General features: G+C 37.5%; 1 protein-coding gene across 1 annotated transcript in view; it reads left to right on the forward strand.

Moving 5' to 3' along the window:
* Nucleotides 1-20,306, forward strand: part of Acss3 (acyl-CoA synthetase short chain family member 3) — a 199,845-nt gene that overhangs the window by 15,569 nt on the left and 163,970 nt on the right. Inside the window, exon 3 of the mRNA XM_059245803.1 lies at nucleotides 1,703-1,895. Within this exon, the coding sequence (XP_059101786.1) occupies nucleotides 1,703-1,895 (193 nt within the window). The remainder of the gene's footprint in view (nucleotides 1-1,702; nucleotides 1,896-20,306) is intronic.

Consider the following 20,306-nt stretch of genomic DNA (forward strand, 5'->3'; position numbering starts at 1 on the left):
GCTGTTTCCTGCAGCAGCTTGCTTCCTGGGATTCCTGCCTCTAAGACTTCCCAAATTCCTCTAGACATCTGCTTTCCTTCTTTTCTTTGACCTAAGTCATGAGTTACTTCCTGGGCCCCTGTCCTGGAATTCCCATCAGCAGATCATTATCAAACCATGGTGAGGACTACTTGTCACATCTCTTTGGATTTCCTTTCTACAAGTTTCTGTATTTACCAACATTTAGTCATAGCAAACTCCCTCTAGATTCGTTTCTGATGGTTGTCTCTCAGTACTTTTAAAACCTATGACCCTGAGGATGTTTTAATACCTCAGCCCTGTCTGTGAACTTATTGTTTTACTCTCTTCCTTTCTCCCCAGTGCTCTGCTTTTCATCCAAAAACACACATAATAGCTAAATTATATACAACCAGCTACAGCCTTCCAGGTAAATACTTAAATGATATACCACAGAAGTATTTGCATTTCCATGTCTATTGCTTCACCATTCATAATAGCCAAGATATGGAACCAGCCTATATGTCCATCAACAGACAAATAGTTAAAGAAAACAGGGTATATACACACAATGGAATTTTATTCAATTTTTAAAGCAGAATAAAATTTTGAAACATGTTGAAAAATGGGTGAAAATGTAGATCCTTATGATAAGCAAAATAAGTCATACTTATAAAGACAAATGTGCATTTTCTTTCGTATGCAGAATCCAAATTTAAATGTGTGTGTGTGTGTGTGTGTGTGTGTGTGTGTGTATGTGTGTGCAAGACACGAAATATGAAATGGGAAGGTGAAAGGGAAGCAAGAGATCTAAGGTAAGGTTGAAGAATGAACAAGAGAGGATGTTTGAATATAGATAGCATGAAGGAAGAAGACAGAGAACCAGCAAAAAAGCTGACAAACCACGGAGGAGAACAGTGGAGGCATGAATTAGAACAAAGTATAATGACTATATGTAGGAAAATGTCACCGTGACACCCATCAACTTGCATGCTAACTTAAAAAGGTAATACAAATGTATGCATAGATCTTGCAACTCCATCTGGTTTACTTCCTATTCATCTGTATTGGGAGTATTTCATATACCTTGCCAGAGTTTATTTTTATTTCAGAATTTGCCTATGGTTTGCCCACATACACTTTTCCTGGTTTTCTGTAAGAATTTGGGAAGATTGATAAACAAAGCCAGGATTATAACTGCTAACTCCTCGCAGATGTTTTAAGTGATGCAGTTTTAAAACAATGGAAATGTTCAGCAAGAAGGAGGCTGGGTAAACAGGTTACAATATTCAGAGAATACTGCTACAATTAAAAAAGTGGATTAACTAAAGTATACCTACATCAATCCAGAAGCCTCATTTTAAAATGTGGGTCTTTTAATACCAATGTGACTGAGTGGATCATCATCCTTTTCGTCTCTTCCAAGGATGATTTAAAAGCAGAAGGAGAAATGTGCACTAACCTGTGCGTCTATTATGTCCACGACAACACAGAACTCCGTGGCTTAAAATGGCAATCAGTTACGATTGCTCCCACACCTGCCTGCTGACTGGGCTCATCTGAGCAAGCTGGCTTCCTGCTCTGTGGCTGTGACAGCTGTGCTTTGCACGGCAGATCCCCGTGTCACAGGAGGTTGTTCTGTTTCATCTGACCTTTATTTTTCTTCCTTTTTTTAAATTTTTTTTTTTTAAATATCATTCTTAAGGAGCCCTCAGGCCAGGTTGTAGCAGTGACTGGCTTCAACCGCAGAGTTGGGAACGCAAAGACTGTGAAGATCTCGGTTTGGAACTGGAAACCATCTCTTCTGTTCTTACACAGTTAATGAAAGCGAATTCCATAGCCCAACTCCAGGTTAACGATGCCAATAATAATGAGAGGATGAATGTGGGGAGAGGAGAGTAAGTGAGACCAAACACAAAACGTCTTGAAGACGTATACTCTATTTTTGGTTAAACCTGTGATTATAAAAATAACCAATTTATTCAGCATTTCCTGTAAATCTTCCCTCAGCAACTGGGCTCAAACAGTAACATTATGGAATGAACTGGATAAAAAGCAGTATTTAGAAATTACAGTAGGTTTTATGCCATTAGATTCTAGAGTGTGTGTATATATATATGTGTGTGTGTGTGTGTGTGTGTGTGTGTATGTATGTGTATATATGTATGTACATAGAGTTATATACACATGTATGTATGTATATATGTATATATACATATATATGTAAAATCTAAAATGGGTTTATTTACAACATTAACAGTCAGATCGTTTATTTCTCACCGCATGTGGAAACAGATGTCTCCATAATTTTAAAAAGTTGAGGCATAGCTTCAAAACAAATCACAGAAAGTACCCACACCTGGAGGAAGATTGTTGTTTCCAACCCATTGGGAATGAACCATTCTCCCGCTGTGGACACTAGAGAGCCTCCGGCACTATAGATTGACCAACATTTTAACCTTTACTACAAAATGAACCTTTACTACAAAAATGTAAATATAGGTCACCCAAAGTCGTGAGTCAAAAGTTCATTCTATATTAAAAAAAAAAAAGAGCAGTGACTTTTGTAAAGAATGTACAAAAAATACACATGGAAAAACATTAAATATAGAAACGACAAATGATGCACCATAACTGAAAATCATAGTAGGAAAAAGACTTAAAAGATCAAGAGAATGAAAGCAAACCAAGAGGAGGAAAGGCAAGACAGAAATTCTGGACAACTCGGGGGGGGGGGGGGAATAGACGTGAGAAACATAAATATGACAGAAATTGAGAGATACAAAGGATTAAGAAACAAAAAAAATATAACCAGAGTTTTTATCAGGTTGAGACAATGTTCAATTCAAGAGACAGCCCCACCAAATGATATCAGAACAATGAATAGAACAAATATAAGAATGTAACATTCAATGGAGTATTATTCAACCGTAAAGAAGAACAGAATGTCATCATCTGAAGGAAATCTATGAAACAATTAGTACATGTCAACCAAAGTAAAAATAAGACTAGACCTCATTAAAACAAAAAGGAATAACAAAACAAAAATAAATATATTTTATGAATGATATTATATTAACCTAATAATTCCCATCTCTTAAGAAGTATCCCAAATATTCAATAGTGCCTTTTATGTTGATATTATGTGTAGATAGACTTCAATTTGAATATTTTATTGTGCAATATAAGAAGAACCAATAAATGCTAGTGAAAATACACACAAGACAGATAGTAGTTTGATATTTTAGTTAGTACTATTTATGATGTGAACTTCTACCTCTACAGGTGCATAGACAGTATCTAGATGGCTTCACTATTGAAGAAAAAATCCTTTCTTTTGGTAACCATTAACAGTAAATTCTTGGGGAGCAGTGTGGTTTCTTGAACCTTTCTTCTTTGTAACTCTTGACTACCTGTGAATGTTGAGAAAGCATGGAGTCTCTTGAGCCCTTTCCCCTGGTATAAATTATAAATTCTTAGTGGGGGACATTGTATATCGAGGCCTCACACCTTCCTGAGGGAAAGTTAATGGGCCCTTTTGTATAGGTCTCTTTCAAGCAATTATTGCTGTTGACAATTCAAGAGGCCAGGCAGTATGGCATGCCCAGAGGACAGCATTCCGGAACATTCATGCTGCAGGTTCTGGTATTTTAGTTGACATGATTGACAGATCTTTTGTGACTTAGGTGTGTTTGTTTGCCTTTGGACTAATATTTTACAGATTTTAAAAAACGTATATGACAGATAGTTTTAGCTTTCTGAAATTATTATTTTTGTGATTGTGTGTGTGTGTGTGTGTGTGTGTGTGTGTGTGTGTGTACAGTTAAAATGCAGGTGCCAGATAGGTTGTAGAGGGTTCTCTTCTGTTGCTACCCTCCTTGTTTCTTTAGGACAGGGTCTTCTCTGAACTTGAAATATACTGCTACAACTAGACTGCCTGGCTAACAATGCCAGTAATGCTCCTGCCTCCGTATCCCCATCTCCCATGCTGGGGTCGCAGGCATGCATTGCTGTGCCCAGCTTTCCACAGGGGGGCTGGGGTTTTGTACTCAGTTCCTTATGCTTGTGCAGTGATCACTTTCACACCCTGTGCCTTCTCTTTAGAACCCGTGCTCTGCTATTAATTACTAATTTCACTGCATTGCAGCCATACAATGTTGAGTATCATATTTCTGTTTGGAAATAATGCTTTAGATCTTATTTATGTCATACATGAACCGAATTTGTCTTAGTATTGTATAGATATTGGAAAATTATGTTTTAGATCTTCAAAACAGAGCATTTAATATACACATATACATAAATATATGAAGGCCATTATTGTTATTATATTAGGTATGACATGTAAGATTGTACTCTGCATGCATGTTCCAAGTTGTGAAAATGATAAGCAATGAACTAGCCTTTTGAGGGCACAAACATTATCAATCCTCTGCAGCCTGTGCAGAACAATGCTGGCACAAGCAGAGAACAATGTCACAAAGGAGGAAGCCCAGGGGCGGAACAAAATGCACTAGGTGTTTGTTTTTATAGGCAGCATACGAAATCCATGAAAAACTACGTATTATTCAGCAACTGCTGTTGACATAACTGAAAGCTGGCATTGGATGTACTCTTTCCCTTCATGTTACAGTAAATTCCAAGTAAGGGAAAGATGAAGTGCCATAGAAGGAAATGATAAAAAGAAAAAGATGATTTTTTTTTTTGAGGGGGGAGGTTTCGAGACAGGGTTTCTCTGTGTAGTTTTGGTTCCTGTCCTGGATCTTGCTCTATAGACCAGGCTGGCCTCGAACTCACAGAAATCCACCTGGCTGTGCCTCCCGAGTACAAGTGCTGGGATTAAAGGCGTGCGCCACCACCGCCCGGCTCAAGAGATGATTTTTATATGTGACATTTTTATTAGGAATAATAATAGAACATTTTGATGTTTGATAAATATTCAAAATAAAAATAAAGTCCCCAAAGTAGAAAAATAACCAAGAGAAGCTGAAATGCAATTGATAAAGTGAGAAAATTTTTCACAGCTCTCACAATATTGACAAGACTTAATATATAAAAATCCCCCTGTATTTTGATATCCCAAAAATGTGATAGTTCAAAATAATACAGGACAGTGTTGATAGGAAAAAATACAAATGGAATTTTAAACTATAAACATGCACAGTTACTGTTGTCCTACCTAAAACTTCAATAGGGAAAGCACCTGCAGTTCAATAATGTATCAGAAATACATGTAGAAATGGGTACTTTCTGATATTGTTTTTGAGAGTGCAATTTGTTATACTTTGGGCTGAACAATTTAGTGATATCAGTTGTAATTTCATATGCAGAATTGACTTGAACAATTATCAGTCTACGGACTTTTATCCTGAAGATACAGCCACGCTACAGCTAAAATGGTTCCAGGAATCCTGCTCTGGATGGGCCCTATGGAATCACAAGACCATGAGTGAGATGGACACACTGACTTCTCATGAGTCATATGCGGTAAGACAGTGATGACATTTGACTTCAAAGATTACCTAAAAATCCTCTCTCTCTTCCTCCTTCTCTCACTCTCTCAACTATCTATCTATCATCTATCTATCTATCAGCTACCTGTCAATCATCTATTTATGCTTTCTCTATCCCACTTATTTTTTTCTAAATACTTTCAATAATCATTATTTGAGAACAAATTTTTGCCATAGTCAAACCTTTAGATTAGAACATAGGCCTAGTTAACCTCAAATTATACTGATAAGCTTTACTAAGATAGAAAGAGTTCAGTCATACTTTCCTGGATTTTCAGCCAACAGAATTATTATACCACAGAAGGTTATTAGTATCACATATGTATAAAAGTATATGTTTATACCATATGTATTTTTAATAAATTATATTTCTTTGTTAAAGAAGGAGAAAGAATCTAAAATTGAGTCAATGAAAACTGAATTAAATATTGTATGGCCCATTTACTAGAAAAGTAGGATGATTCTACATGATGAAGAAAGGGATCTCCTTTGTGTCCTGAGAGGAAAAAGATAACTCACCAAATATTAACAGCAATGCACAGAACAGGACACATGCCAAGCTGCCACTTGTTTATGCATTAAAATATCTCTGGAGGAACACGCTAGTAAACAAGGGTACCTAGTTCAGGGATGAAGTGGGTGGAAGCTGGTAGTTGAGATCCAGCAGTGGGAAGACTTTTATCTCTAACATTTCCTACTTGTTGACTTCACAATCATGTGAATGGCTTAGGTATTCCACAGACTGTTTAAATGTTTATACAAGGAAAGAAATACCTAGGAGGCGTTTGCTGGTTTAGGAAAGAAAAGCAAACTTTGAACTAGAAAAAGCAAATTGAATGTTGTGGGGTACGTAAGCATTTACTAGGAAGCAAATCAGAAAGAGAAAGAGGTGAACAGGTGAAGAGAGCCCAGACGGTTCCAATTGCATCTTTTTATACTTTCAACTTCAAATTGGGTCAGATAGACAGAGAAAGATGGGTCGATGAGTGAAAATATTGATGATTTTAGATACAGGAATTGATTTAGTCTCGTCATTCAAGTGTATTTAAATTTTTTATCCAGTTTATTTATTTGTTTGTTCATGTATGCATGTGCGTGTGTGTGTGTGTGTGTGTGTGTGTGTGTGTGAGTGTGTGTGTGTGTGAGTGTGTGTGTGTGTGTGTGTGAGTGTGTGTGTGTGTGAGTGTGTGTGTGTGTACAGTACATGTTTCCTCTCATGCTTGCCATGTGTGGAGGTCAGAGGACAACTTCACAGAATCTGTTCCCCCCTTCACTATGTAGATCCCAGGGACTGAATTCAAGTTGTCAGGCTTAGTGAAAAGTGGCTTTACCCCCCGAGTCATCATGCCATCCTCATTTAAATTTATTTCATGGCTCAATAATTTTAATATTAATGTGATTTCTTTAAAAATTCACATGAAATTGAAAGCAGCCAATAAACAAAAGTCATTGTGCTGATGTAAGAAGATTCATACAAAGAAACGTAGAAGCCCATGCAGGAGTCTTCAGTCTTGGCAATTATGTGAGTGAAAACGTTAGCATCATTAGGACCCATTGGTAACGAGTTACACTAACAAGATGGTCACATTTCATGTTCACAATAAGCAAATCAATTTGAAATATAATTAGAGTTCACTTGGTAAAAATAAAACAGCTCACTATAGAGGGAAGCAAAGTGAACAAAGATTGCGATTTTTCTAACACAAAAGAGCTAACAACACATGTGTAGTTTCACTTTTACCACTTGGATAATCTGCCTAATGTCAGCGGCTTTCCAGTGCAACACACTAACCCCAAATGGTAGTGTGTATGGCGTTGCTGAAGGATGTTTTTCTTCCTTCTATTTCTCCTTGATTGATCCTCATTATGCCTTCCAAGAACCACGCAGAGCAAATTCAGTTTCTCTTGCAGCAGTCCTTTAAACATTATGGACTCTGTAAAGTATCTTCTCAATCTTCTATTTCCAAAATCGATGCACATTATTCTTAAATTGTTGTTTTTATGGTAAGTGGCCCAGCCTTTGGTAAATCATTCTTGAGAGGCTTAACTTTCTTATAAACTTGGCACGCAAAACATAACTGTCATTGAGGCATGATTTAGAGTAAAATATCTTTTTTTGTGTTAATTGAAAATAGATTCTTCTCTCATACAATATATCCCAACCACGGTTTCCCCTCTCTCCACTCCCGTCAGCTCCCCACACCAACTCCCCTGTCTCCCAGATCCACTCCCTCTCCATTTCCCTTCAGAAAAGAGCAAGCCTCCAAGAGTCAACAAACTAACAGGACAAAACAAGACACAATAAAACAAAGCAAAAGCCCTCATATCAAACTGGACAAGGCAACCCAGTAGGAGGAAAAGAGTCCCAAGAGCACGTAGAAGAGTCAGAGAGACACGCCTGCTCCCACTGTTAGGAATTCCACAAAAACACCAAGCTCACAGCCACAACATATACAGAGAAGACCTGGTGTAGAGTAAAATAGTTTAAGTGTTAATAGGTGTTTGCAAGATAAATCATGGTGATCATTGTAGCTAGAGTTTTCCTGCCTGGCCCACAGTTAGGACAAATCTCTGTCACCTGCCAGTCCCACAGCCGCTCAGACCCAACCAAGCAAACACAGAGACTTATATTACTTACAAACTGTATGGCCGTGGCAGGATTCTTGCTAACTGTTCTTATAGCTTAAATTAATCCATTTCCATAAATCTATACCTTGTCATGTGGCTTGTGGCTTACCGGCATCTTCACATGCTGCTTGTCATGGCGATGGCTGGCAGTGACTCCTTCTGCCTTCCTGTTCTTTCTTTTCTCCTCTCTGTTAGTCCCGCCTATACTTCCTGCCTAGCCACTGGCCAATCAGTGTTTTTTTGTTTTGTTTTGTTTGGTTTTTTGAGACAGGGTTTCTCTGTTTAGCTTTACGCCTTTCCTGGAACTCACTTGGTAGTCCAGGCTGGCCTCCAACTCACAGAGATCTGCCTGGCTCTGCCTCCCGAGTGCTAGGATTAAAGGCATGCACCGCCACCACCGCCCGGCCAATCAGTGTTTTTTTTTTTATTGACCAATCAGAGCAATTTGACATACAGACCATCCCACAGCAGATCATAGTGAATTACATTGTTGGCAGCTGTCAGGTTATGTTAACTGCAATAACTACAATCCACAATTCCTGTTAACTTAGTAAAATAAGTGTTGATCTAATATGTAATTTATAAACAGGATTAACATGAGAAAGGAACCATGGAGGTTGCAAAGAGTTGTTATTCAAGGGGACATGGTAAAAAGGGTGAAGAACAGAGTGGAGATCATTAGCTGGGAAAGTGAGTAGAGAGAAAAGACATGGAGACAGGAAGGAAATGGGAGGAGAGTTAACCAAAGCTAAGGCTGTATGAAAAAACTGTATGGAAACATACAACTTACTACAAAAAGAGAAGGGGCTGGGGAGATATAGCACAGTGGTTAAGAGTGCTTACCGTTCTTCCACAGGATCTGAGTTCAGCTACCAGCACTCACAACCACCTGTAACTCCAGATCCAAGGGGATCAAATGTTCTGGCCTCTGAGGGCACCTTTAGTGAAGGGCACATACCCAGGTAAAACACAATAAATTCCCCTTATGAAGGAGTTTAAATGGAGGTAGGTGAACAATGTTCATCACAAAAGCTACAGGCTATCAATTGCATATTCTAGTGCCCCATGAGTTATTGGTCAGCAAGGCCCCTGAAGCACATATAGCCTATTGCCACTGCTCAGAACTAGATGTAAGACCTACTGCTGAAGACATTTCACACTTCAGTGGCAGAACACAAAGAGACAAAACGGAGACTGTGCTAGTAGCTTCCTGCCTCCTGGCCAGAAGACACACTTCGGGTTGTTAAGAGAGAAAAGGCATCAATGGTATTACTCAGCTGTAGATCCTTGGTGTACAAAACTGAATTGTCAGGTGCTTTGTATACATTGGTATAATAGTCCATGAATATTATGACTGTAATCATGTTTTTTAAATTGAATCTGAAGCCTATTACATAGAAGAGCATCTTTGCTTGGTACTGGCCAAAAGTCTTGAAATATAACCTACTACTTTTGCTATGCTAAATGGTTGTGTCGTGCTCAGAAAACTGCCTTATAAATATTTCTGTTTATGTCCATAGACTAGTGATATACTCAGCTTTGGTCAGAGAAGCCTCATTTTGCAGTGAAGGCAGTTAGTGTTAAGACTGATAAATAGCCAAAGTGCTAAGAATACCTGTCTAAGTTTTCAGCATGAAACAGGACATCTATATCACCCTGTCTAAGGCTCAGGGGACATCACAGAAGGAGGATCAGAAAGTAGGTAAGGGCAAATAGGTGACGAGTGCTGCAGAAAACTGCCTTCCAGACATGACATAGCTGTTGAAAACATTAATTTACAATAGCTATGGCTATCATCATAAAGCTTCCACAGGGATGTGCTTGTCAACATTTTATCATGGACGGGGGTGGGGATTGTAAGACCCCACTCCTCCGTGAAGCATTATATGTAGCTAACAATTGCTGAATAAGAGGGAGACATTTTCTTCAGCAGTATAGCAACTGATATTTTGCCCATGCTGCAGCAACTAACCCTTCACCTCATGGTCATGGAAGCAAACCTAATTAAACTCAATGGGTCCCATTTCATAAATAAACTACATGAAAGTAGACTGGAGTCTAGTTGAGAAGAAGAAAGGGTTCTGCTGGAGAAGGTGGAACATAGGATAAGGTGACATGGTGAATATTATGAAAGTACATTATGCACATAGATGGTATTGTAAATATAAATCAATAAAAGACATTTAAAATGAAAAAAAAAACAAGTATCTTCACACAGTAAGCAGAAGTGTAGTTAATGAAAGGATGGGCAGGGATTCTGGAAGCTACACTAACTTTTAAGTTCTTCCTTAACTAGTTCCCTGTGGCAGTAGACTGCTAATTATTTCTCAATCACCATTCAAACCATTTTCAATTTTAGCTAGATATATGACTATTATTGCCTTTCCATTCAGCCACATGGTGTAATTGTAGCTATTAATAATAAATGTAAGAACAAAGTGTTCAACTTCCAGGGCATTCAGCCATTTCAATCTCTGTTCTTGCTGGGTAGAATGGACAATTAAATCTGGAACTTCAGCAGTTATAAAGGGTTGTGGGTATAGTATTGGACCCAGATCCCTGACAGCCATCACCACAAAGCTAAGGACCTTGGAGCAGAAGCTTCCTATCCCTCTTATGGGAGAGGTGTTGCCTATTGATTATTCCATAGCTACTCTCTTTATTGTTTTCTCATTCTAAATCCTGAATAAATTACCCTAATTCCTTCCACTGGAGAAATGAAGACAGGTTTATGTATTATATAAAGGATGTCTTTGAACTTTATCATTCTGTATCATTCAGCAGAAAATAATTGAAAACCTGTTTCAATAACTGTGTTATATCATAGTTGTTATAAAAAAACTTTATGTAAAAATATGATAATTCACCCACTTACTCAAGGATTTTTTTAAAAGACATTTCTCTCTAGAAAAGTATGATATTCATCAAGTTTAAAATGGAATATATTTCAATAGGAACTGAAGCACAAAAGTATTCCAGTTTTCTTCACTGAATGTCACACTTAAAATCCAAAAGTAAACTTCTCATAAAAATATAGGTGCTTTAAAACAGGTGACTGACAGCTTCCATTAGGCTAACATTCCCAAAGTGTACGCCTTTAAATTCAAGTCTTAAACAGAAGTGAACGAAATCCATATACCAAGATAAAAGAATGTTTATATCAAATGCCAAAAGTTGACAAGTAAAATCTGTGCACATCCTCGGAGTATTCTGAGATGGTGGATGGTGGCTCTACTTCTTCTTGGAATCATTGGCTACATTGGTCCACGAGGGTGGACGAGCAGAGGTGGGGTACAGGGTTTGGATGGCTGTAGGTATGACAGAGACAGCCCTCCAGGAGACAGACTTCAGTAAATCAGCTCAACTTTATTGCAGAGTATAAGGAATACATAGGGTTAGCGAGCCTGGGGACAAAGCCTAATTTGCCATAAGTGGCATGGTCCTATCATAAGGCTCCTAGCAAAAGTCTTAGTTATCATATGTGCAGAAAAGAAGGCTTCTAGCAGGAATCTGTGCTAAGGGTCAAGCTAAAGATAAATCAGGCTCAGAGACAGCATTCAGATAAGGTCAGCCCTCAGGGCCAAGCCACATTCTCCAGATAAGGGCAGGTAGAGAGCAGGAAATTTCAGTGAGCAGGGAGGGAGTGTTCATGGTGCTAAGCTTTTGTGAAAAGCTGCCAGGCCATGATAGACTCCAACCTCTGACCTTCCAACATGGGATGTCTGTGTACATGGTAGAACAATTAAGGTTTTACTCACATTTGTTCAGACAGATTCACTAAGTGCATCAGTGAAGGAAGAGCCCTGAGCCATCTCAAAAAGCAGATAACAAAAGCATTTTCCCATTGTTTAATCAGATATTTCTGCAACATGTTTGTCCATTGCTATATTTTTCTTTAGGAGACTCGGGAAACAGTGTTATATAGCAAACTTTTCCAGAATCTTCTTTTTGCATCTTACTGCTTCTCCATTTGGGGAAGTAAACAAAGCCCCAAGGTAGTAGCTAAGTTTAAATGGGTTTGCTATTTCACAGCACATTCCGAAAGAAAACTGTTTGTAAATCACAGCTTGAGGCTTGCAGAGGAGAACAGGGATGATCAGCAGGCTCTGTTCAGGCATCATATGCTCTTTTGCCTTTGGGGACGGGCTTCTTGTTGGTGATGCTCTCCTGTTGTTACTCAAAAGTCTTATCACCCTGGATGACATTGGACACATACACCCTGTGCCTTTGTGTCTGTGGAGAGATAATTTAAGAAGGAATTTTAGTGATTGTCTTGGGCCTTTCCTTAGCCAAAAACCTTACAGTCTTATATGAATGATAAAATATTTGTTTTTCTTTGCATCTGTTAAAAAAAATTGAAGCAAGAGTCTAACGCGAATGAATAAAGAGCAGCACGATACCAAAATAGACTCAGTACTTGGAGGCATGTTGCTTTTGGTACAGTACCATGTTTTTTGTTCTTTTAAGTGTTTTGTCTACCAAGAAAACAGGAGTTTTCAAGGGAGACCAGGAGATACCATCTGGTAATTTTATATTATATTACTACAAGAAAAAAAGGTTTCTTTTTGTCAGTTGTTAATGTGTCTAAAGACTCATTTTTCTGAGTTTTCAGACATTATGTCTATGAAACTAGGCTTTTTTCCCCCGGTTTTGTTTGTTTGATTTTGTATCTAAAACACCAAGAAGCCAGAACATATCTGTAATACCAAGTAAAGAATGAATAGAAACTAAGGTACAAACCAAGAAACATAAACTCTTTGAGTTGCTCATAGTCTAACACCTTTGGAGAATTGTTCTAAAAATGATGATAAACAGACCCATGTATTTTGAATACGATGAACAGATGGCAGATTTTCATCTCATTGAACTGAATTGTTTTACAAATCAGTGAATCAAGCATCCAGTAAAATTTTTATTTTTAATTTAATTTGCACTTATAATTCTAGTTACATATAATGGAGTGTTAAGAACAGTTAACAGAGCACCTTTTTAGAAACAACAATGAGGAGGTAGGATTATTGGTTCAAAGATATTACTAGGAAGACTCAGAAATCAGTCAATCACAAGGATAAGAAAACTTTTCTCAGACATAATTGGTCAGCTTCATGTTTTAAAATATCTGGGGGTCAGTTATAGATGTGTTTGCTATTGATTAGCACTGATAAACCTGACAGTTAAAATACTGAATAAAGTAGAGGAGGGACAGATAACATCTGTAAGAGATCACACAGCAGGCAGCCCCCTATGATTTTTAGTCAAATTGAATTCCACAATAACTTGAGGGGGATGGAGCACTTTAAAATATTTATTTCTGACACTTTCACATTTTACACGAGTATAAAATGTGATGATGCATATATAACCCAGAGTGGAAAATACGTTCTGCTGTGGACTGCAAAGGTTTCAATTTCAGTTTGAATTCAAACATTACATTGCCTATAGCAGTACTTTGTGAAGCCCTTGAACTTAGGAACCCATCAGTCTACTTGGATGGTTTAACACGCACAATGTTTGATTGTTGTTCTGAATAACTGCTTATGTTAAGATGTGTATACACTCCAGAATATTCTATTTTGAAGTCCAATATAATATTTCATTTCAATCTTTTTACTTAGCTCTCTAGGAAAGCTAGAGATCACTACAATTTCAAAGCCTCTTGATGCCTTTCCTATATCTAGTAGAAATGACCAACTGAAAATACCCTCCTCAGGATTCCTCAGGGCCTTTAGCTGTATCTTATTGTATACTGTCCACTTTCTGAAGAATAATATAATCACGATTAATCTTAGACTTCAAAATCTCTGCACTAGCCTTTGCAGACAATCATTTTAATGATACCAGCATCTAAAGGTTTCTAAAGATACAACGAAACTCTTTCTGTTAAGGTCATGTACCTGCTGTTGTAAAATACATTGCTTTATACACAACAAATTACTTATGCAAACATCAAGTATAATATTTTAATGGCATCTATGTTAAATACAAATCCTAATAAATAAAAACAGAATAAATAAAATAAAACTCCTACAAAGATAGATACCTACCATCTTGCTTTCATAAATAGAAGAAATAAGAACTCTAAGAATTTAGTACACTGCCTGGTATGCCTTTAGTGACACCTCAGTGGACAGCAAGGTTGAGTATGCTGATTAGCAGATAAAAGAGGACAACAGATGCATGTGTAGTTTTCCTCTCATCCTACCTTGTATCATATCTGCCATGAAGCTTTCCCCAAATCTGTATGCCTTAGCAGTAGACAGCATTTCTCATTCACATCACACAGGACGTGGTAGCTGTTATGACACTACTCTCCATGGAAATGAAGTAGCCTAGCTCTTGCATAGAAGTGTTTCTCATTGAATTCTCTACAGCTGGAAAAGACAGAAGAGAGAGGTTATATATGGTCCCCAAATCTTATTCAAGCTTTGGGGAACACTCTCAGAGGTGGTACACAACTAAGGTCACATTATATTGATTGCAACTTTATGAATGAGTTTTGTGCATGGTTAGAAAAATACTTTTGTGGCAAGCATAACAAAGAGGAGAGGGGGAGATGTTAGGCTCTTGAGAACCTGTATAGAAATTCAGAAGACTTGGTTCAAATTCTTGTTCAAATTTTTTTCTGATAAGGTAATAATAAGATATTATCTTTTGTGGATGTTTATATTGTTGGTTTTATTCACTCTTTATATTTAGTTATAACTGATATGAAATTATTTCTTGTTAACTGCATGAAAACCTTAACAATCTTGTATACATATTGGTCTAAAGCTATTGTAATAAAGAAATTGATTTAATTTTAGTAAAAATCAATTAAATAGTTGCCCAAGTTCATTGGAATTGTATTTAAATCCAGTTTCTGAAGAAAAAAAAATCCTCACGTAATTGACACGATGGCAACGCTATGGTAGCAAAGGTAACCAGAAAAGGCTTCACCCAAACCTTAATGGTACCATAGCTGACTTGTAAGCATTGTTTAATCCTTCTCTTCTGTCACACAGCAAGATAAAAGGGCCTCGATGGTTGAGTATTTTCAACAAGACACTTATGTCAATAACTTGGTGTTTCCTATGCTCACAAAATATTATAATTAAATGTACTGGGAGATGATTCAGTTGGTAAAATGCCTGACATGCAAGCATGGGGACCCAAGTTCAGATGGTCAGCACAAATGTAAAAACTGAGTGTGATAGTGCATATCTATAAGGCTAGCTCTGTGGGGAAAGTTGAGGGGGAGACGATTCCCGGAGCTTGTGAGCCAGTTAGTCTAGCCAAATCTGTTAGCTCCATGTTTGGTCAAAAACCTGTCTCAAAAAATAAGGTGGAGCGTGACGCCTCACATCAACTCCTGGCCTCCACACATTTCCATGTACACCACACACACACACACACACACACACACACACACACACACACACACACATACACACACACATACACACACACACGCACAAATAGAATTATTCATGCTTCTGCTTGGGACCTCTGATTTATTTTAACTAATTCTGCAATAAAAGTGTCGAGATTTTTGTGATATTCACTCTTAATTTATTCACTCAGATGGGTAAGAGTAGGAAGTAGGCTTAAGCTGATAAGGGAACTGGGGACAATATGGGGATATAAGAGAGATGAAGAAAGGTAGTTAAGATGGTCTGAATCATAAAGGGCTTTGTCAGACAGGCAGAAGTATTTAGAGTCCATTGGAGAGCAGTAGGTAAGCACAATTATCTGCATTTCCCTAATTCTATCTCTGGGGATCTCAGATGTTTTCTTTTGCCATAATTTGATTTGAACACCTCTATGCAGTCATGTGTCTTTTGCCATCTTCTTCAATAACTATCTCATATTTACCCTTTTAACCCTACTTTGCTGGGTTCATTTTGCTTCTATCTGTGTACATTGAGCTTCTAGAATTATAGTTGATGCCGTCACCAGGCTGTCTGCAACTTAAATTGATCATTTTCAACGTTGAACATTCCACCTATGTGTCTGTTTTCTCAGCAGCCTGTAAAAACCCATTGCTGTTCTTTTTTATCCTCAGAGGTAGGTTGGTACTGTCTAGATAAACAGTAACCCCCCAAAAATATCAGTCACCCATGCACACTCAGACACAAACACACCCAGACACCCAGACATGCAAACAAACAGAAAATCACATCCACAAGAATAAACATATATACACCTAAGAACACACATGTACAACCATTTTAAAACCTTCAGTGAGTCCCAGTTACTGTGAGTATGAGTTCTGTCCTACTTTCTGTGGCTTACAGAGTAGTAGTCTCATCTCATAAATCCTGATTATGCCTTCAGTTCACAGATTCACTGTATGTGCGTGAGGTGAGTTGGGGCAGACAGAGAAAGAAGAATGCTCCCAAGAGATGCCATAGCATATAAAAAGAATGAGAGAAGGAGTTTATGAGAACATATATCCAGCTGTAACTATAAAAGATTGAAGAGATTTCCAAATGCTATTTTGGATATAATTTTCAGTCTTGCTATTTTCTGCCCGGTCCTTGATCCTTACTTGTTCCTGCAGCTTTATCGTTCAAAACCAAAGCTGCAAGCAGCATTCTCTACTTTACCTCAGTTCTCCACCCTCTACTAGAATGGGACATGCATGCCCACTCTTTATCGTCTTTCTAAATTATAACTTTGATGATGAAAATCTAGTTGCTGTTATATTTGTGGTAGCCATCCTGGTAAATATCTGTTGAGTGCTTGAATGGGAGACTTCATCAATTTAGCACCACATTTAAACTAAGCATTGCACTGACTGTATACACTATATTACCCAGTTCCCTAATAACGTCGTGGATAATAAATATTATCCTTACATCCCAAGAAAACTGAGTCTTGGAATGAGAAACTTGGCCAAAAATCACATGATCGGTAAAATAGAAAGCATAGGTTGAAATAAAAATCTGACTGGACAGTCTATGTTCTTAAACCTTATCATGTAGTAGTTCATTCTTGGCATTTGTTTTTATATTTATACCTTTGGTTTGCCTGATCTGGGCTTTTTTGAAATACACCAAAGGATAGCACAGTGATGAAAGATTCACACCATTAAAATGTCTTTATTCTTTTCTTTTATAAAATAAGCTTTACATACCCAGTATGAGTGTTTATACCTATTTCTCAGTCATATATTCATAACATGTAGTTTTAATTTTGTTAGTTTGCCTATAAAATGACTATAAGACACTTCGTTGAACTTTTGTTAAAGAGACAGCAGATATTTTTAAATGGAGTGGAAATAGTTATGTCTCCAATAAATCTTTCATATTGGATAATATATTAGAAACTTTTTTGTTGCTGTGGTAAAACACCATGACCAAGACAACTTATAGAGGAAAGAAGTTTTTTTGTTTGTTTGTTTGCTTGTTTGTCAGAGTGAAGGCATGGCAACAGAAGGAGGAAGCTGAGGGTCTGCATCTTGAATTACAAGCAGGAAACAAAAAGAATATACCCAAAATGGCATATGGCTGTGAATTATCGAAGCCTGCCTCCAGTGACATACTTCTTCCAGCAAGGCTACACCTCTACTTCTACCCAAACAGCACCACCAATTGAGGACCATGTATTCAAGCAACTGAGCTTAAAAATGTTGTTTTTATTCTAGCCACCAAAGATAGCAGTTGATTATAATGTTTTTGGCCAATGTTCTCTGTCCAAAGAGAAATTTGAGGTAGATTGTTTCCTTCCTTTAAAAGATTCTGATTCTCTTTCTAATTTAAATTAATTGTGTATGTTTTTGAAAGGCATTGCCTACAAAACCCAATAATATTGTCTACAAAATCTGTCTCATATCCAAATCTTGCACAAAATTGTAACTAACTAAAAGCAAAGTTGTAGAAGTTCATTTTAATATTTATGCTGTATTCTAACGTGATTAAGATGTATGTTACAGTAAATGTCTTAAATGATACCATTTATATTTGTAGAGAAAAGGTAGATCTGTTTGTTTTCAACAGAAATCATACACACTGTTTCAGTGCTGACCACTCTGTATTGGACAACCAATTAGCAGGCTCATATACACACAAATAACAAAAATGAATATAGCAGGTTATATTTACAAATTTGTGCATACGTATACATACATATATATGTATATAATGATAATAATCAAAGAAAAAGAGGTTATCAACTTGTATATGAGGAGACAGGCATGGGAAGGTTTGGAGGGATAGTACCTGTGTGGGGTTGGAAGGAGGAAAGGGAGGGGGAAGTGTTGTAACTCCATTTGAATTAATAACTGTTTTTAAAAGATAAGGAAGTCTACAGTGTTCACCCAGAACAGTAAAGCTGCAATCATGGGATTTTTGAAAACCTTGCACTTTCCCAGACATCCTTAGAAATAGGAAAGCCAATTTGGGAAAGATACAAGCTTAAAACGTCTACATAGAGAGGATGGAATCAACCTCTCCTCTCTCTCTCTCTCTCTCTCTCTCTCTCTCTCTCTCTCTCTCTCTCTCTCTCTCTCTGTGTGTGTGTGTGTGTGTGTGTGTGTGTGTGTGTGTGTGTGTGTGTTTAGTCTTTATTGTCAACTTGACTGGGTTTGGAATCACCCAGGACACACACTTTTGGGTGTGTATATTAGTGGTGTTTTCATAGTAGTTTAACTGAAGGAGAAAGACCGCACTGAACATTGGTTGTACCATTTCACCGGCTAGGGTTTAAGACTGAATAAAGAAGAGCAAGTGAGCTGAGCTCCAGCATTATTTCACTCTGCTTTTTGATTGTGGATGCAATGTGAGCGGCTGCCTCACACCCCCACTGCCATTTTCCCGCTAGGATGGACTGTCTTCTCAAACTCTGAGTCAGATAAACACTTTTGTTAGTTATCACAGCAATGAGAAATGTCAGGAGCACAGCACATGTTACATGTTGACATGTGTTTGGGTGTTCATGTTGTGTTCTGAAGCGTAAATGTCCCCCAAAGGCTCGTGTATTTGAACACTTGCTTCCCAGTTGAGAATGTTGCTTGGGGAGTATATGGAGCCTTTAAGAGGTGGACACTTGCTGGAGGAACTAAATCACTGGGACAGGCTTTGATTAATTATAACATTGCCCAAATTCCTGTTCCCTCTTTATGCTTTCTGTGTGAGGATAAGATGTGATCTCTCTGCTTCCAGCTCCCACTCTCATGCCATCCTCATCATTATGGACTTTCTCCCTCTGGAACTGTAAGCTATGATAAACCCTTTCTTGAAAAAAATAAGTGCACATAAATGTGAATAAATGTAATTATTATTCCGAAGTCCTTAACACATCAAAATGCCTAGAAAAGTGAAATATTGTTATTGAAAAAGTCCTTTTCCTCTGCATTATTATTTGGCATTTCATAGAAATTGGAAGATTTGATCATGGATCGTGATGACAAGTTACTTAGGGCCGCCATTACTTCCTTTAAATCAGCACAAATGTACTTACATTGTTGAAGATCAATTTTATTTTTCCTTTATAGAAACTTGGAGTGTGACTATAGGCAACACTGTTAAAATGAATGGGGAGTTTCTGTGCATATACTATACACAACTAGGTAGTAAGCCTTAGTTTATTTTCTACTGTCTTTCTCCTATAGTCTTCAAAAAGGTAACATTTTACATTAGTGAAATGCTCTTTTAATATTAACATTTTATTCTGTTATTGTTGTGTCTCTTGTGGCATTCAGATCTTAGTTGCTCTTGGATCAAAGTGAGGTCTTCCTTCAATTCTTATTCGTCTAGTCCTAAGAAGATAAAATATAAAGGAGGTGACCATGTAGCCAAGTGTCTGCCTCTTCTTTAGTTATAACTTCCTGTTTATACTCAATATTATACCATTACAGAGGATCCATATAGACAGATCATTGTCTCGATAATAGTAAAGGAAATATATATTGGGGTGGAGGTAGGAGAAAAAGATCTCTTTATCTGGTATTTTTATTTGACATTAAATTTTTTTTTGTAAGTAAGCTGGATGCACTAAAACTAGGCTACTCATTGAGGGTACTTCAGACTACAGAACAATGGACCGTGTGACAGTGAACTCAGGTTATTAAGCCCACTTTGACTGCTGTTTTTGGTTTTTACTAAAGCCAATACAACTAATCTTGAAACTTCAAAAGGCCCAAAATGGGGTCTGGGGTATTAAAAGGTTTTCCTGTGGGTGCTAGGTTCC

Source organism: Peromyscus eremicus, chromosome 18, assembly GCF_949786415.1.
Source record: "Peromyscus eremicus chromosome 18, PerEre_H2_v1, whole genome shotgun sequence".
In the NCBI taxonomy this organism is placed as follows: domain Eukaryota; kingdom Metazoa; phylum Chordata; class Mammalia; order Rodentia; family Cricetidae; genus Peromyscus; species Peromyscus eremicus.